The sequence below is a fragment of the Podarcis bocagei genome (genome assembly GCF_964188305.1).
Source record: "Podarcis bocagei genome assembly, chromosome: 5".
Classification (NCBI taxonomy): Eukaryota; Metazoa; Chordata; class Lepidosauria; order Squamata; family Lacertidae; genus Podarcis; species Podarcis bocagei.
This window is the reverse complement of record NC_138129.1, coordinates 84,551,556-84,570,804: the sequence shown is the minus strand read 5'-3', so window position 1 is coordinate 84,570,804 and position 19,249 is coordinate 84,551,556. Positions and strand designations below refer to the sequence as shown.

General features: G+C 41.8%; 1 protein-coding gene and 1 long non-coding RNA gene across 5 annotated transcripts in view; one reads left to right on the top strand and one right to left on the bottom strand.

Annotated features, from left to right (window-relative positions):
* The window catches only part of LHX9 (LIM homeobox 9), a 37,931-nt gene extending 21,206 nt beyond the window's left edge, over positions 1 to 16,725 (top strand). For 2 of the 3 annotated variants that reach the window (XM_081194465.1, XM_081194464.1), the window contains exons 4-5: positions 6,577 to 6,779; positions 9,361 to 15,588. In XM_081194465.1, coding sequence (XP_081050591.1) covers positions 6,577 to 6,779; positions 9,361 to 9,618 — 461 coding nt within the window. In that variant the 3' untranslated portion in view covers positions 9,619 to 15,588. The other variant, XM_081194466.1, reaches the window with a different exon arrangement.
* The window catches only part of LOC308587149, a 49,288-nt gene extending 30,089 nt beyond the window's left edge, over positions 1 to 19,199 (bottom strand). The window contains exons 1-2 of one of the 2 annotated variants that reach the window (XR_014008233.1): positions 18,056 to 19,199; positions 8,483 to 8,561 (exon numbers count right to left, since the gene is read on the bottom strand). This is a non-coding gene — a long non-coding RNA (uncharacterized lncRNA). The remainder of the gene's footprint in view (positions 1 to 8,482; positions 8,562 to 18,055) is intronic. The other variant, XR_014008234.1, reaches the window with a different exon arrangement.
* Positions 19,200 to 19,249: the final 50 nt, after the last annotated feature.

Below are 19,249 nucleotides of genomic sequence, written 5' to 3'. Positions count from 1 at the left end.
TCCCTTGGTGAATCTGTAGAGAGAAATGCTCTAGTTTCATCTCTAGGATGTGCAACATAGAGGAAGGGACAGACAGGTAGTGGAAATGGGTTGAGATTATACTCCTTTTCATAGAATCATAGAATTGTAGAGTTAGAAGGGACCACAGGGGTCATTTAGTCCAACCCCCTGCAACACAGGATTCTTCTGCGCAATGTGGGGCTTGGTCACACAATCTTGAGATTAAGAGTCTCATGCTCTACTGACTGAGCATGACTGGAACTCTACAAACAAATTAAGTGGGGTGATAGTGTCACATTAGCTCTGACCTCAACTATTTTGTCTATGGAAAGCCCCAAACATGCTAAGAATAAGTCACACAACCATCTGGAGAAATGAGAGGAACTGGTTTAGAACGGATAGTCGATTTTCATTCTGTACAAAACCAGCCACTGCATCATGAAACCTAAAACAATATTCTCAAAAGGGTTAGTTCTTTGGGAAAAACAGTCTATCACAGTCCATTGTTTCATGGGTCTTTAGTTGCTACAGACATTGTAGCTTATCTTGCACCGCTAAAAAATGAATAAAACGAGCTGGTAACCTACAAAATTAGCCGTCTTCTAACACCCTGATCCTATTATGTGGAAAGATTCCCTGTAGAGATCAACAGGACTTGATATCATGCAATGCATTTAGGAATTGGAGTGGGGGAAGCAGACTTGTTTTAACTATTTAGCATGAAAAATTAGATCACTTTTCAGGATCTGTTCAATGTAGGAACAGCTAGAGAGACTTCAATGGTCCTGCTTATGTCACAGAGCAAACAATACGAATTAAGTTTAATTGAAATGATTGGCTCTAAAGGAATTTAATTAGTCCATATTTAAAGCATGTGTGAGTGTGTGTGTATCATCTGATTTGCACACAGAGAGACACCTTGGACTGCTTCCCAACAGTTGGCTGGATTTATTCACAAAGCTTAAGCCAACCCCCAACCTCTGAGAAAAAGCTGGAAAAGCATACATTATACTCTGCACATTACATCAGTCCATGGAGACTTAGATTTTACAGTTTATATATTAAAAAGAGGCAAAAGCATCTCACATCTGCATTTACCCTCTCCTTCCAAAAGGAAAAAAAAATAACCTGCAGCATTTTAAAGCTGTTTTTCTCAGCGCCACTGTGAAAGGCTGGCTCAAGTGCCCCATGCATTCAAATAATCTCTGAGACCATGAAAAAATTGCTTAAAAGAAAATACAGAAGAGCCAGAGCTTTTAAAGAAGCTTTCACTACATGAAGAGGCAAGGCATTTTTTTAATTGTAAAAATCTAAACTTGAAACTGTTTGCTTCTTCAGCAGTACAGTGGGAAAGTATATCTATCTATCTATCTATCATCTATCTATCTATCTATCTATCTATCTATCTATCTATCTATCTATCTATCTATCTATCTAACTATCTGAAGGATGTTTAAGAAAAGGAACCAAGTGGGCAGAATCAGGTTTTGTAGCTGTAAGCAACTGAGGAAAGGTGACCTTTGTTGCACCTTCGCACAGAAGGTGGTTCACAGAGAGAAAGCAAGCTGGAATATAGTGATCCCCAGTACAAAGTTTAAGAACCGTTATGTTACTTTAAAGTTGACAATGCTATCTCTTTGCAGTCAGTTTTTCCATGGTTTCTAATTAATATATGTATCAGTTTGGGGCTGCAGTTCATGCACACTTACCTAGGAGTTAAGTCTCACTGAACTCAGTTGAGCCTACGTCTGGGTACGCATGCACAGATTTGTGCTGTTAGTGCACAACCAAATTTCTCAGACACCCTGGGTTTGTCCACTTTGCTTGTCCCATGCCTAGAAAGCTGAACGGTTTTCTGTTCCCCCTGCTGCTATTCCTGGGGAAGCCTGCTCTTTGCCGCTGAATCAGAGCCAACGTCAACCTGTGGGAAACCCTATTGGCGTTTGCTCCAATTCATCAGTAAGGAGTGGGCTTCCCGGGGAAAGCAGCAGAACAAGAGGAAGTGTGGAGGAGCTTCCTGTGACACTGGTTATTCTTCTTCCTGTTTTATCAGTGCTGGAAACTGAAGCAAGAGCTTCCACACTGGACTTTTTCTCTAGTACTACCACCTATTCATTTGTGAATCCAAACTGTAGGTGCTTCGAGATGGGGACTTAATACTGTAAATGGATTGCTGAGATATTGCAAGTTTCCCTTGGGAAGTGCAAATCTGGATTAAAATGAGAAGAAAAAACAGGCTGGTAATTTTTAATGACAATAATTTTGCGTGGACCTTGCAAAAAAGGAAAGAAAGGTGCATGCATGAGGAGCACCCATTCCCCAGAATAAACACCCATGTGGCTGCATCTCCAGCCCTGGAGATGTTTCTTATGCAAATCGCGTACGCTGCCATGGAGTCCCACCCCTTCCTCAAAGAGTGAGTCATAGCTGCGAAAGTGACTAATCCTAGGCAAACAGACCAGAGCTGCACAAACTTTTCATGTTGGTGACACACTTTTTAGACATGCATCGTTTCGCGACACGGAAATTCAGTTTTGCTAGCAAACTGGAGGTTAAACTAACCCCTTTCCAGCCCCGGGAGGAGCATGGGGAGCGTTCGCGCGACACACCAACACTGCAGCACACCTGTCGCGATACTCAGTTTGGAAAGCTCTGCACTAGACTATCAGGGATGGGTGCATGAGAGCATACAGTGAGAGAGAATCTATGCATGTGTGTGTAGGATTGACCCATCAGGCTAATTGCTGTCGGGAAAAGGACGGGCAAGGGTGAATGAGGCTTGTGGGTTTATTTGGACCTTGTGGCACACATTTGTGTTCCATATGTGGCAGGGTGGAGCCACCAATCAGAAGGTTACTTCTGTGCAGGTGCTACATACTGTGGCTGCGTATGAACCAGCCTTGGGAAAAACTCTTATGCCTGAAACCCTGAATAACCTTTCCTCCATTGGTGTAGGTAATACTGTGCTAATGATCTGACTTGGTGTGATCTAGTTTCCTAAGTGTCGTGGCGGCAGGTGTGAGCCAACAACTCACGTCTGTTTCTTACCCCCACACAGGACTTTCAATGTCACAGCTGTGTGTGAATTGCTTACAGGGTTAATTCCACCCTAGAATCCTATACTGTACAAAACAACTCTTCATCACTTCATAATCTGACCTGGTTTAGTATGCATGTAGGCCAGGCTTACAGAACTGGGATCTGTCAAACTAAGTAAGATTACTGGTCTCCCCCCCCAAAAAAAAAATATCTGGAAGGCAGTGAAACAAAAAGATGTGCCCAGCTCCTAATAGGCTGCCCTTAACGGCAGCCAGTCTGCACTTGATTTGTAATTTGCACAGGCCTGGTATACAGCATCATTACACATTGCAGAATTCCTATTGCCACCATATCAGTATAGGTTTAGGATGCAACTTGCATAGTAATCTGAGATGCAGGCTGTTTTACTTAGAATGCACACATGCCGGGAGTCACAGCTCATCACGTGTACACGAAACCGACCAACCATGTTTTTAACCCTAAAGACATAGAATTGTAGAGTTGGCCACAAGGGTCATCTAGCCCATGCAATGCAGGAATCTTTTGCCCAACATGGGGCTTGAACCCACAATGTTGAGATTAAGAGTCTCATGCTGTACCAACTGACTATCCCAGGATGTGGGAGTCTACATGCCAGTTTCTTGATGCTGCTGCTCAAACTTGCTGGTAATGTTTGTGTGTGAGAGGGATGGGGAACCCTTCCTGAGAGTCACATTCCCTCATCTGCCACTTTTGAGGGGAGGCACATGCCAGCGGGGGTGCAGCCAAAGGCAAACGTGGGCCGAGCAATGGGTGCAACACTGGTAGGGCTACATTCCAGCCGCACGCAAATCACAGGTTTCTGTGCGTGCTCCCCTCATGTACAGCTCCTCCGTCCTCCACTCAGACAAGCAAGATGCATTATCAGAGTTGCAGAGCAGAAGCTCTTGTGTAAGCATCCATCCAGGGAACGCTTGTTGGATTGCAATGCTTGTAGCCCTACGTATGGCAGGTGCAGGTGGGAGGAAGATCCAGTCCGGGCTTTTGCTCTAGTTCTGGGAGGCAAGGAATCATAGAATCATAGTTGGAAGGGAGCACGAGGGTCATCTAGTCTAAACCCCTGCAATGTGGGAGTCTTTTGCCTGCTGTGGGGCTCAAACTCACAGCCATGAGATTAAGAGTCTCATGCATGGAAGAGGAGAAACCCGGTGCTTGTTGACACCTCCTACATTTCCAAGGCCAAGGGGAGGAGAATTTAAGAGAACTAAAGGGAGAGACAGGGCAGAGGTCATGTTTAAGCCTCTGTGCTGGTGCTGGAGTAACCCTATGATGATGATGATGATGTATTTATTATTATTATTTGAATAGGACATCCCTATTTTAATCAGAGAAATGTTGGGCAAACTTCTGGGGAGCGGTGGTGGTTGTGGGGAGGTTAACTGCTCCTGTCACTTTTGGCCTCCTCCTTCTCTGGTGCACATTGCCCCCTCCTGTGCCAGGTAGAGAAGTGGGTCTCAGGGTGTCAGCAGCACATGAGAGGGCTGTGCAATGTTCAGATCTTGCCACAGTTGGCCGATTTCTGTGAGTGAATTTTTCCTCCCTTTTGCTGCTCAAAATGTTGAGCGAGATTTTAAACAATTCCTTGGGAACACGCTGCAAAGCTCTTCCTTGCCCCCGGGGAAGAGGCTTCCCTTAAATAATAATGCAAAAGGAATGAAACCTGGCAGGCTTGTTCTCAAAACACCGGCTCCCTTAACAGATGTGGAAGCAGTGAACATAATAAATGTTTAAAACAGGAAAAGGCCAAGGTGGACCCTTTGGCACTTCCGCCTAAACAGCACTTCTCCCCCTGCACCCACAAGTGATTTTGCTTACTATTCTGGGGTTTAATGTGAAGTGAAATGAAATAGGAGAATTATGGACTGTACCACTTCTGTCTCAGCCTTTTGCTGGTGGAGCCTCTCTCTCTCCCTGGCCACTATCACACCACACATTTAAAGCACCATGATACCACTTTAAACAGCTATGGCTTCGCTCAAGGAATTCTGGGAGATGTAGTTTGTTAAGGGTGCTGAGAGTTGTTAGGAGTCCCGTTTTCTCAGAGTTGCAATTCCCAGAATTCCCTGAGAACGGAGACTGTCTGATAAATCACTCTGTGAACTGCAGTTCTGTGTGAGGAATAGGGGTCTATAGCTCCCAGAATTCTTTGGGGGAAGCCATGACTGTTTAAAGTGGTATCATGGGGATTTAAATGCACGGTATGAAACATGGGGGTGGCCAGAATTTATTTTAGGGGGACAGGCTTTATGTTGGGGGGGGGGCAGAACTGAGTTATCTGTGATGCAGTTTGTTAAGTATTTTTATATGTTTACTTGATTTGGGAGAGGCAGCTGCCCCCCTGCACTCCCCTAGCTATGTCCATGGAATGAAAATGGCCTCCGTGTCATATTTCTTAATGCTTCCCCATGTTAAGAATAAAACAAAACGCTTCCCTGCATATTGTAAGCTAATGCATCAGGGAGAGGTCTACGTCAGACCATCCACATGTCCCTATTTTCTAGAGACAGTCACAGATTTACAGAAACTGTCCTGGTTTCTGATTTGATCCTGGAGTGTCCCACTTTTCCTTAGGAAGTCCCTATTTTCATCAGAGAAATCTTGGAGGCTATGGTAGGATGCCCCTATTTTCATTGGAGAAATGTTGGAGGGTATGGATGTAGGCGACCCCTGAGCCAAGGAGATGAATAACTATACAACCTTTAGAAGACATCTGAAAGCAGCCCTGTATAGGGAAGTTTTTTAATGTTTAACATTTCATTATGTTTTTATATATGTTGGAAGCCGCCCTGAGTGGCTGAGGCAACACAGTCAGATAGGTGGGGTATAAATAATAATAATAATAATAATAATAATAATAATAATAATAATAATAATAATAAGGATGTCCCTATTTTCATCGGAGAAATGTTGCAGGGTGTGCTATGTTAAATCTTTCTCTCAGATACATTAGTATATTACATTCAGGCACCACCTTTATTCCTATTTTAATCCTGCAAGAGCATTCAAAAATGCACTTCCCCTTACTTGTTGTCTGAAGTGTGGTAGTCCACCTTATTTGGCGTGACATATAGATGTGCTCTTTGCAGAGGGTAGTAATAATACTGCATTCAGGCAATGTAACACACCAGAGTATTAGGTGGGCCTGGTAAACATGTAATCCCATACTTAGGGGAAATAGATTTGCCTTCTCTTCTCCCTTATTTTTTTAAAAAAGGTTTAGGAACATAGGAAGCTGCCTTATATTGAGTCTGACAATTGGCCCATATACTTCATTATTGTCTACACTGACTGACAGCAGCTGCCCAGAATTTCAGGCAAGGGTCTTTCCCCAGCCCTACCTGCAAGTGCCAGAGCTTGAACCTGGGACCTTCTGCGTGCAAAACAGATGCTCTGCCACTGAGCTATGGCCCTTCCCCTCCATGGCACCTGCTTGCTAGAGATGTTCATGGAGGATCTCCACCCAACTCTTTGGGCGTTTTCTGTGGCTTCTCCAAACAGGTTGCAATGAGAACGAGGCAGACCACCTGGACAGAGACCAGCAGCCTTATCCCCCATCTCAGAAGACCAAGCGCATGCGGACTTCTTTCAAGCACCACCAGCTCCGCACCATGAAGTCCTACTTTGCTATTAACCACAACCCAGATGCCAAGGACCTCAAGCAGCTTGCCCAGAAGACGGGCCTAACTAAGAGAGTTCTGCAGGTAAGAGCCTTCCATTACAAAACTTCCCCCCTCCACTTCAAAATAGCACACCCCTTACTTCCAACGCCTTCCATCGCCCTTGTGCCAGGCTTCATTGAGTTGTGTCCCTCCATAGATACAGAGGGTTCAGGGCTAAGCATGTATACCTTCAGATCTAAATGCACCCAGGGAATGCTCAAGGGAAGCATGATGCTACCCTCCAGGGCCAACACCTCCCAGCGCTGAAGGAGCATCCAGCCCTCAGGAGAGCAGATCATCTGCTCTCATCAGGGCAGGACCTTCTTGTAGTATCCTTCTTAACCAAAACAGGAACTAGTAGGCTTTGTTGAAGGCAAATGAAAGTTACAATTCTTGGGCATCCAGTCAAGCCATTGAGTGCAAACTTTTGTTTCCCCCATAGTAATTTTTCATTATGGAAGTTCCCCATTTTTTTTGGTCCGTTAAGGGGCCTCCCTATTAAACAGAATGGAAGGCTGCTATGCATGATCAGCAGCCCCATGTGACACATCTGTTGCTGGATTGTACCATTTTAGAATGTGGGCAGGGGATAGATTTCCTCATTGTCCTTCCAGAAAAAAAATAATTTGTCTCCACATATAGATCTAGCATGTCAGGGAGGAGGTGCTAGCTTGGTCTTCTCCTTTACATGCTAATTTTCACTCTGCTTAGGGCGCATTCAAACATTTGACCCTGCTACTCCTGAAGCCCATAGTAAGAGATAAATCTCACAGGTTTGCTGATTGTTTAGGGAAAAAAATCCACCTTTAACCTGACTTTTCCCACAAACTGAGCATTTCTTAGGAATGTTTCCCATTGATCAACTTTGGGTTATTCTTGGGAATGTGATGGATCTGAGGTCTGTCTACTGAGTTACTCAGTGAAAATAAATGATCACCATGCAAGAATGATAATTAGACTCATGGCGGCTTTCCCCCATTTGTAAAAAATAAATTAATCATACCTTTAAATTGCCCATAGTTTATCGTATCTTGTAAGCCAGCTTTGTAGAAACCATCAACCACCACCACCACCAATGAATGGAAGATATTTAAATAAAATTAAGCAAAGTATATGCAAAGGGAAAGTAGTGTCTGAGCAAAAGCAACAACTCACCTGATAGTGAAACAGAATGCAAAGGGTGTAAGAAAAGTAGTTCATTATTGGGAGATAGTTTCTTTCCCTTTGCATTTCTTCTTCATGTTTTAAAATGTCTGTGTAAGTTAACCACCCCAAACACAACTTTTAGGGTTGTGTCCAAAAAAGTTAACCAGTTAGCACAAGGACTTTTGCCTGCACAAAATAAATTCCCTTCCCTGCACCCCACTCCTCTGTTCTGAGGGTTCTTCAGACCCTCCAGAAGTAATTTGGGAGAGTTGGGGGGGTAGGAGACAAGGGAAAGCACCATTGTGCAGGTGGAAGTCCTTGCACTGATGGGACCACTTTGGTGGATAAAACACTGAGGACTGGATTCAACTAAATAGTTGCATGAATGTGAACCCACGCAATGAGTTCTGGAGAACCCCCAGAACAGTTTGTGGGGGGTTTGGGGTGGGAGGAGAGGGGAGTTCCATCTGGCAAGCAGGAATTCTTGGGATGACAGGAGAACCACCATAATGTGACACTGAATTCCACCCTAAGAATTGTGTTTGGGGTAGTAAACCCAGATATTGTAGCAGAGATGAGAAAAGAGCTAAATTACATACCCATCAAAGCAAAGATCTTCTAGCATGAATAGTTGAGCAGAATTTCTCAGGTCAGTTTCCAGCAGTGCTTCACCGTATCCTGGAGAAAGACATGGATTAGTAGCTATAGATTTCAGCTTAGCATTCTAAACAGAACAAATCTAAGCCAAAAAATAATGACTCCAATTATGATGTGGATCAGTGGTTTTCCAGCTGTGTCCCAGGGAAGCTGGGACTTCGTAGGAACACATCAGAGGTTCCTTAGGGAGAAGGTCAGTAATGGCAAGCAAGCTTTTCTGAAAGGTGGCTTGCCTGCCTCTATCAAACTCTCTCTGCAATGCACAATTGCAGGAAAGTATTGCGTGTTGGTGTGTTTTGAGGGGCATTTTTACGATGTAAAAATGATACAGGGAGCCTGAGCTTTTAGCTAAGCTTAAAAGTGGGTGGATGAGTGGGTGCGGATTATAGATTTCATCAAGGCCCTCCCCCCATGTAATCTGAGCACTGCCCTCTCAGTTCAGACAAAGCAATGAAGGCGCCACAGCCGCCTCGGTAGTGCTGTGCCTGAAGGGATCATGCCCTAGGATCACCCACAACACACAGGAGCCTGAAGGCATTTCCCATAAGACAAGCTGGTATCAAAAGAGTTAACTGATGGGTGGAAAGCCTGGAAGAGAGGATTTGCTGATAATAATTATAAAAGGGCCACCGAAACACCCCTTAAAATGCATTAAGCTGCTACAAAAGAGAGAGAAACGAAGAGATTCCTGCAATGCAGGGGGTTGGACTTAGATGACCCTTGGGGTCCCTTCCAACCCTACAATTCTATGATTTCTATGAAAACCATCAAAATCAAAAGGCAAACATTGGTAAAGAAATCAACTGGGATTGGTTTGCAGGTTTGGTTCCAAAACGCACGAGCCAAATTCAGAAGGAACCTTTTGCGGCAGGAGAATGGGGGTGTTGATAAAGCTGATGGCACGTCGCTTCCGGCCCCGCCCTCAGCAGACAGCGGCGCTCTCACTCCACCCGGCACTGCGACCACTTTAACAGACCTGACCAATCCCACTATCACTGTAGTGTCATCAGTGACCTCTAACTTGGACAGCCACGATTCCGGAAGCCCCTCACAAACTACCTTAACAAACCTTTTCTAACATTTGACTTTTAAAAAAGAGAAATATTCTTACTTTCTTCTTCTTCTTCTTCTTCTTTCTCCATTATTATTATAATTATATTATTAATAATATTATTTGCAATACTTTTTATTTTTTGAAAGAAAAACAAACCCACAAAATGTTTGGGGAAAACCAGCTTGGTCAGTAGCATCTGCAGCCACTTGGTAAATGAGTTTGCAGTAACAGACTTCTGTTCTACAACTACGTATTCTTTGTCTCTAAATTGTCTTTGGAATTTTTTTTTAAACCACTGCCTAATTAAAGGGAAACTATTGAATCATTCTATTAAGTGCCTCTTAAAATTGTATGTTCCTTATTTCCAGATTTTTTTTTTATGGGGGTGGGTGAATGGTTACCATGGAAGTCAGAAAATTGTGTTATTTTAAAAAAAGGCATGGATTGTTATCCTCAAGCTTATTCTTAAAGAACATATAAACATGTCAGAAATTCCTGTCGGTCAAATAAGGTTGAGGTGTTTTGATGCCTGAGAAAAAAAGTCTGGCAGTAAAGGTCAGCAAATTCAGCACCCCCAAATCTGCCACCTGAGGCAGTTGTTCCCTTCTGCCACATAACAGGGCTAGGCCTCCCATTGACATCAGCTGAACATAATTCTATGTAAATGGGGATAGGTCACACCCTCCATTTAAAGCACATGCCTTTCCCCCAGAGAATCCCGGAGACTGTAATTCATTAAAGGTGCTGGGAACTGTAGCTCTGTGAGAGGTAAATTGCAGTTCCCAGGTTTCTTGCAGTGGTGGGGAAGCGTGACTGTTACAGTGGTATAAATGTGCTTTCAATGTATGGTGTCACGTGGTCCAACTTGCAGCCTTAAAAGCTGCCTCTGAATTGGAGATAGGGAACCTGTGGCCCTCCAGATGTTGTTTGGACTGCAGCTAGGTCTGATAGGAGTTGGAGTTCAACAACTCTGACTCATTTACAAAAGTGCAGACAGGTAGCTCCTGCGATTAAAATAGATGTCAGGAGTATATACCTCTTAACAGTTTGCAAGTCACAATGACATGTGTGACGGCTGAGTTTATGTCAGATATTGTCCTCTTTCCTCTTTGGTCCATGGTGGCTCACTTTTCCAACTCATTTGCCAGATGTACCAGAGTGGTGGTGTGTGCTGACTTGCCAACCCGGCAGGCAGCTGACTGATGGTGCTGTCCAATGAGAGCCACCAAAGGCGGAAGGGGAAAGTAGCTACTGCATAGGATGTGAACTGGGGTGCAGACAGATGACTAGGTACTAGAGAGTCAATACTCACAGAGAGTTCTTTCACCCTGAGGTCATCTCCATATTACTTGGAATAATGATTCCTTCCACCCCGCCTCAGGTATAGGGCTATGGTAAGAGATCTGGGTCTGCCTTCCCCCTCAAACATGGGGATATCAAGAATCCTGGAGGTAGGGCTGATTTGCAAGTAAACATGGGTCTCAACCCTTCAAATACCACCATCTGCACCTTGACTTGTAGATGGTCTGTGCTTTTAATATCCTGAGGTCAGTATGTCCTCACTCTGGCCTAGTCTTCTGTGGCCAGTCAGGTTTTTTTTAGTATAAAACACTGTGGCCATTTTCAATCAACACCAGTATATCACCACTGAAAGATTGTATGGGAACAACTTTAAATTTTAGGTTCTTAATCCTCATTTTGTAGCAGGGGCAACTTAAGTGATGCCCTCCAGAGATTGATGGGACAGCATCAGCCACCATCAGTTGATGGGAGCTGGGGTTCAAAAACATATATAGGTCACCAATGCTGGCTATTATTTTATGATCAGGACATTAAATTTTTGTTCCTTTTTATTTTCTATGCAGACAAAACCCTTGTAAGATTTTTGTTAATGCATAACAGTAGGGTTTTTTGTTTGTTTGTTTAACTGAAGTTTGCACAGTTATTATCAGGCCTAATGTAGGTGAGTTAGGAAATCAGATGGGGAAAGTGTGTCCTGGGTAGGGTGGAGTATAAATCCAAGAAACTACGAAATCAAGTCTTCACATATTAGCGGTCACTGGTGGGAAGTCCTACAGACTTTCTTAGACGGATGGTTGGGTCCAGCTCAGGTCACTAGCTAGTGACTTGAAGGCCAGATCCAACTTCCCACTACCACATTTTCATCAAGAATTTGTAGAAAGTTCCCCCAGAGTTTCCCTAGAAGGAAGTGACAATTTGTTTTCAGAAGTTGTGTCTGTGTGAGAAAGACTCCACAGTTCAATTATACAACTCTTTGGTATGTTTAAAACCCCAGCTGAGTTTACGCACTTCATAGCTGTGAAGTTCCTACTGCTTAGACAGCACCAACTTGACTTTCTTCTAACATACCCATTTTAGATGCAACTCCCCCTGATTGTATGCACACTTGGGAATATTCCTAATTCAGATGAGTGGGATTTACTTTGGAGCCACAAGAGCAAACTCCTAGGGGGCAGTGTGTGTGTCTTTGCCCCCCATAAAATATTTGAGGGGGCCACGCCCCCCAATTGATGGGCATTGCCATTCAAATGGTGTGTGTGCACTGTGGCATGTGATCAATTATTCTGGGCGGGGCTAACCTCCCCCCCCCAATATTTTATTCAAGTTGGCACCCCTGTTTGGAGCAAACAAATATCCGATCAAGATTTCATTGATTTAGAATGGAACAAGTAATTGGCGCACTCCACACAAAACTAAACACTTTGGGTCCCATTGATTTCAGCAAGAGAGTTAAATCTGTCTCCCACAGAACTACTAGGAGTCTTCATTGGGTTTAGCTTTGGCTGGATCACTCCTAAAGTGTTTAAAATTGGAGGGCCAGTGAATAGAGCTTGAATCATCTGGGTAGTTTGAGGACAATATTTCTTCATAGCAAGCCTGGGTATTATAAAAAGGGCTATAGTCCTCTATATGCTTGCTTTGGGCTAGTTCCATTGAAATGAATTAGCTTGCTCTGGGTTAAGAGGCTTGGGGATGGCGGCTAAACAATTGAATATTGAAACGTTTCTGAGCTGGGTTTTTCTCCTGCTCCTGAAATCCAGCATACATGAAAGACTTTTAAGTTCTAATGGGACTGGCTGGAACATACCTGAGATCAGGGAGGAGATGCTGTTGGCTTTTCTTTTACAAATCACAAACACAATTCTGGCTCGAGTGTTCCTACCCACTATTAAGGTAACAGATGGAAATAAGCAAAATATAATTTCTTAAGACGTTTAAAAGCTGATTCCAGTATCTTGTATTCATTGCTGTTTTGAGCATCCTTCTGATTTTTTTCCCATGAGATGGTGTCTGTCTGCCACGTTAATGTATTAACTTCAAAAGGCACAAATCAGCAAATGTAAGACTGCAGCTGTATACTTGCCTAGAAGTCAGCCCACTTAAACTTAGTGGAGCTTACTTCCAAGTAAACATGCACCAGACCTGGTTAAACAAGGCCCATTAAAATCAACAGAACTTCAGCTAGCTGTTACCAAGTTCTGTTCCGTGGCTTCTAAAGGAGCGAGAATCATGGCAAACTTTTGCTAAACGGTGCCCTCTACAAATCGTCAGTTCATATCTCTATCTATGCGTGTGTATACTTGTATTTATATAATAAACACACTACCATGTACATTGATAGACACACTGGCTACATATCCAAGCATGTTGAACCCATTCAAATTAAAGGGCTCTGTGCTAAATCTAGCTTTTTCCCTTAAAAAATAATGCAGAGGAAGAGAAAATGCATTGGGGTGGGGAACCCCTAGGGATTTAAAGCTGGCAATCATTGAAGCTGCCAAACTCAGAAGCCTTGTGGATGCATTGCTAATTGGAAATACCTTTCCTAGTTTACATTTGCAAGTGTTTGTTTTTATTTTATTTTTTTAATTTAAGCTAAAAGTCTGAATGGTCTGGGCAGTGGTGAATGTTCATTTGTATCCTTTATTCCAGTAACCCCCTAATTAGACATGGGAGACACTCCAGAACCAAACCAAAATCCGCCAAGAAGATATTGCTTTGGGTGGATTGTTAAGATTAACTTTTGCACAAGTACTTTGGATTTTACCCCTTCCTCCTCCTCCAAACCTCCCTTCAGTAGAATCTCCTTTTTCATTTTAAATTTTATTTTTTGGTATTAAAAAAAAAGGAATTCTTTTTGTTGTTTTCTACTAATGCGTGGATACATACTGACACTTCACTGCCCACATTAAAGTGCATTATTGTAACTTTTGCTCAGGGTTTTTAGAAAATTAGCACAGAAAAGTAGCTTATTTTTTAAAAAAAAAAACAATGGAAGAGATGTTAACACTGTAACAGAGGAAAATGTGTCTTTGTCGTTATATATTTAGCAAGTGTGGTCATCATCTTCTAGAACGCTTAAGGCTTGCTGACCTGAAGCGTGTTTAGATGGAAGTAAGTTCAAATGACTTGAGTGGAATTTACTTCCAAGTTGATACATTTAGGATTGAGGTGCCAACCTTGGACGTTTCCTGTTTCTCTTACCTTATGGGCATTTACCACTAACCAGACCAAACAACCTTGGAGAGGCTGAGATCTTTATTAATACACTTTTACAGGTACAAAAAAAATATTGATACTTATAAATTTTGTTCTTTGACAGAACAACTATATGGTACTATAGATCTACTTTATTAAGTAGACTAATTATAACTCAGTTCTACAATGTGCCTTATGCGATAACTTGGGAGTAAGCTTGTGGGGGAAAAAATCAGGATATATATGTGTTGTTTGTTAAATTAACTGTTTTAAGCCCTTTTGACACCTCACTAGTTTTGTACTGTTTTACCTCTTATTTCTGAAACTCTTTTTATGGTGTATATCCTGGTAGAGGGGACAAACATGTCATAGAAAGCAGTTGTGCACTCTTTCGGATATAGTTGATAAATTCAATAATCTTATATATTGAGCTTCGTGTTTCTAGTACAGTTAAGTGGTCTAGCAAACTTGTCCATGTTTCTTTGTTTTATTGAGAAATGCATTGTATAGAAACTATTTCCCCTAAATATTTATGGACCAAACAATTGTGATATATCCTATTAAATTTGTGTGAATAAACCATTTTGAATTGAAGGAGTTTTATTTACCATCAATTTTTGTCTTCATCTTTTTTTTTTAATGGAGTCTTACCCATGGCAGCGTGTTGTGTTGCTTTTACTGTATGTGTGAGTGTGTGATGGTGGACACAGTAATCTTAGTGCTATATTAAAACAGGATTTATTTTTAAGTTTTTGCTTCCTAGTACATATCCATGATGAAATTTCAGAGGTTTTTATTTTTTATTTAAAAAAGAAAAGTAATGCCCCACTGATTTGATTATTATAACCCTGTCTTAGGCTGCAATGCTAAACACAGTGGCTTTGATGCAATGAACATTAGTTGTGCTTAAATCCAAGTGAAATGAATTGGATAAAGTAATTGCAACTAGCCTATGTCAAGTCCCATTGAAAGCAAATGCAACTAACTTTAAGTGGATTGGGTCAGTTGCTTGGAAGTTTATGTTTCATTGAAAATCAGTGGGACCTACTTCTAAGCTATTGTGGGGTACAATCCGAAATGTTAGTGAAAACGAAGCACTATTGAAATCAATGGATGCCATTGCATTTAGTGGGACTTAGGCTGCGTTCCTATACCCACTTACTTGGCAGTAAGCCCCACTAAACTCAATGGGGCTTACTTTTGAGTTAATGTGTATAGGATTATGTTGTAAATCACAAGCAACTCGTACTGGATTGTGGCCTTTTGTGTTTAGGGTCAGGTTGACCATGTTCTTTTAAAAGTAAAATATATATATAAACCAAACCCCCAACCCCAGGCACTTTAGAAGTGGAAGTAATTGCATGAAAAATATAACAAATAATGATGATGAAATGCATCACAATTTAGTTGCTAGGTATATTGAGCACAATCTAAAAGTACAGACCCCTAAAAGCCAGGTTGCTCTGTAGTTTAATAAATTGTCACTATGATTTCTTTCAGGGAGAACAAATCTTGGGGCATTACAGCCAAACATCCCGACGTTTGAAAATTCCCTAAAGTATTAAAAGAAGGGGAAAGTTTGATCGGATATCCACTGCAGTGAAGACAAAGACAATATTAGGTTATGATAAACCATACATTTAAAATTTATTGAGCCAAAAATAATTTTTTTAAAAATAGACTCAATGTCATTTCCTGAATGTTAACACAACATATGTTATTTGACGGTGTCTAACTAAAAACCTGAAGGCTGTGTATGGCATCAGAGCAACCTGGCAGTACCACCCAGTCCAATATGAGAAGATTCTTCCTTTTTTAAAACAAACAAACACAATATTTAAAAGAACTCACAATTGTCAAGCAAAAATACTTGTAAAATAAAATCCAAAAATTGAAATTCATTCATCTTGCTTGCCAATGTGTATTAGTCATATATGTTCAATGACATTTTGTAAATTCAGAGAAGAAAATTCTCACCAATTCAAGACAATAGGGATCAAGATTAGTATTCTGTTTTCTGACTTAAAAATAAATAAAATTAAAGCAATCTGCATGCACTTTTTCATCTGTCACCTAGAGTGTACTTTTTCTGTATGATGCATTTCGCTTTGATGTTTCTTGTACAGTAGTTTCATTAATAAATATTTTACTTGATGCAAACCTAGTTAACACAGACATAACTGTTGGAATTAATTTAATTTAACAAAAATGGTGCAACAGTACATTTCCCTCCCACCAAAGCAAAGGGTGTGTGAACCATTTTAGATAGCAAACGAAGGACGTTGCACAATGTAAAATGACTTCCTTGGAATTTTTTCCTGCTTTTCATTTTCTTCTCCCATTTTCTTCTTCACAACTGACATAGATATTGAATATCCATCATAAATTATGGGCATGATCCAGCCAACTTTCAGCTTGCATTTCTGCCATTCAAATCTATGGGACTGTAGAATGATTAATTTGGCTGGATTGTTCTCCAATGGCTTTTTTTAAAAAAAAATTGATATAGTGGTGTAATTCTTCCTCCCAAAATTTGGAACCAGCAAGATTTTCTAGCAGCCAGAGAGAGTTGTGGATGAGGAATACACCCTTGTTCCTTGCCAGTATTTAAGGTGGCAATGGCTAATGGATTTTTACCCTCCTGCTACATTATTTTATCCATCATTTTAGGAAGGCTAACATAATACAGTATATAACACCATTAAAGGTGTTAACCTAACGATCCCTAATAAGTTTACATGTTCACTATGCAATGAGGAAATTCACTTCACAATTTTTAAAATAATAATAATAGAAGACTTGATCTGTGCGCCATCCAACCCATAGCTGAATTTCAGCTATGAAGGTTAAAATGCTATTACTACTTCAGAAACGAAGGCCTTGAAATTGTTCAAAGGCAACCTCTCTTGCAAAAGATTTTTGGATAACTATATTCCTCTTAAGCTGTACATCCAAAGCATATGTTAATTTGTTTAACAGGCTTGCCAAAAAAGAAGAAGGAAAAAATAATCCCTTTTCATTCAAATGAAATTTTATTATATACAAATGAACCCTATGTAAACAATGTAACTTTTATGAATATGAACTGACATTAAAATATTTCGCTTATGTGTGTATGCTCAGCATTTTGAATGTTTTCCTAAGCTGCTTTGGTTTTCTGAAAGCCGGGGGGAAATTAAGAACGAAAACTACGCCATTCCGAACAACATAGTACCAAATTTACAAAGAAATTACTTCAGTAATGTTCTGAACACCAGAAATAAGGTTGTGGCTTTTATAATAACAGTTCTCAGTTACCGGTGAATACTGTGGACCAACTTTTAAAAAATTCTTTCTGTTGAAAATGTGACTACTGTTCTGTGATCTCAATCAAGATTAGTAGGGTGAAAAACATAGGTATATCACACAATGTTTGGATTATTTTAGGCTGCAATCCTATACTCACATTTCCCAGGAGTGAGTGATCCACTGAATTTTTGAGAAAGTGTACATGGGGCTGCCCTTTAAAAAAGAAACTCTGGATGTTATCTTGAGTGAATACAGATTGTAAGCTCCTTTGGGGCAGGGACCTTCCTTAGATTAATGTGTACGATTATATGAGCAATCCTGCACCAATTGTGCGCTTTCACACACCCCACATAATGGAGAAGAAAGCCTGGCCGCACTCGTGTTTCCTACATATTCAAAAGAATCGAGCGAGATGTGAAATTCAGAGGCAGGAAGGGAGCACCATCCTTTAAAGACCTTTAATCTTTTAAAGCAAAATGCAGGGGGAATGCCACAAAGGGAATGAGGAACTTTAAATTTCTGTCCACCTTGACTCCGTACCCTCCCTTTTTTAAAAGCTACACAAATACTCCCATGGTTTCCTCAAAGCAGTGGTTTTCAAGCCGTGTTCCTAAGAGTACTGGAGCTTGTGAGGGGATTTCTTGTTGAGGAAATCAATGGTGTTTAAACCTACCTGGCTTTTAAAAACATAATCCGTCACTGTCCGCCTTCCCCACAACACGCAGTCTGAGTTGAAGGGTATACTCTCAATTCACAGATAGGCAATGTGGGGTGAGGCCTACTAGGTTGGTTTGGGGTCGATTCCAGGTCTGAGGGGGACTTAGGCCAACTGAATCCTGGTAGGCCTCTTCCTTGGTCTGTGAGATCCTTCAGACTTATCTGGTAGCATCCCAAGGTCTCTGAGTATTGTCAACAGCTGAATTTCCCACAATGCCCCAGAGCAAAGCTATGCCAGCTGCATTGTGGGAAACAGACTTGGCAGCTTGGCCCAGCAAGCCAATGCTGCTCTGAATGCTGGGTTGGATTATTATTATTATTATTATTTTAAAAATGGGGCTCCAGGGGGGTCCACTCAGCAGTGGGCCCTGACGGCTGCCCAAAGCTGCCAGGATACGTCCCAGAATCCTTTGCAACACACGAGGAATCTGCTGTAGCTCAGCACACGGGTGGTCGTGGCAAAAGTTCCTTCGGAAACGAGGCACCTGAAAACGCCCGCCCTAAAGGATGGAAGCGAACTCACGAAATGTGGATGGAAACAGAACGCATCGCAATCTCCCTCCCTGACCTTTCTGCACATTTGACGCTCATAGCGTCGCTTGTCACAAAACGCCACAGTAGCAGGAGGCTCAAACAGCAGTTTGAGGGCTGAGAAAATGTGATATCTCTGAAATAGAAGCTATTTTTTAAAGGAAAGTTAGTTCGGTTGCTGGCTCTAGACTTGCAATGAGCAGAGTTCTGCTTGTGCTGGAGGAAGGGAGCAGCTTTGGGGGTTTATTTTATTTCTTTTTCTTTTTTTGGTCTGTTCCTCCACCTCCCTGTGGCCTCACAACAGCTGCTTCAAAGGGCTGGGGGACCCTCTCTGGCACAGTGGGGGGCAGTGGTTCTGTGGCCTGCAGGGGGAATCTGAAAAAAATGGGCTCCCCTCTTCTTCCAGTGGGGAGCTTCGGCTAGATTCCTCTAGAAAAAGAAGGAGCCCTTCCATTTGCCAAGTGGCAAGTCTGGAGCTAAGTGACGATTACATCAATTCAAAATGACCACCTGGGTCACTGAACACGCCATACCATTTGTATTATTACTTAGTGTATCACCTAAAATGATGGAGGGCGGCATGGAAATTTTAACAACAACAACATCCAACTAGTTCCCC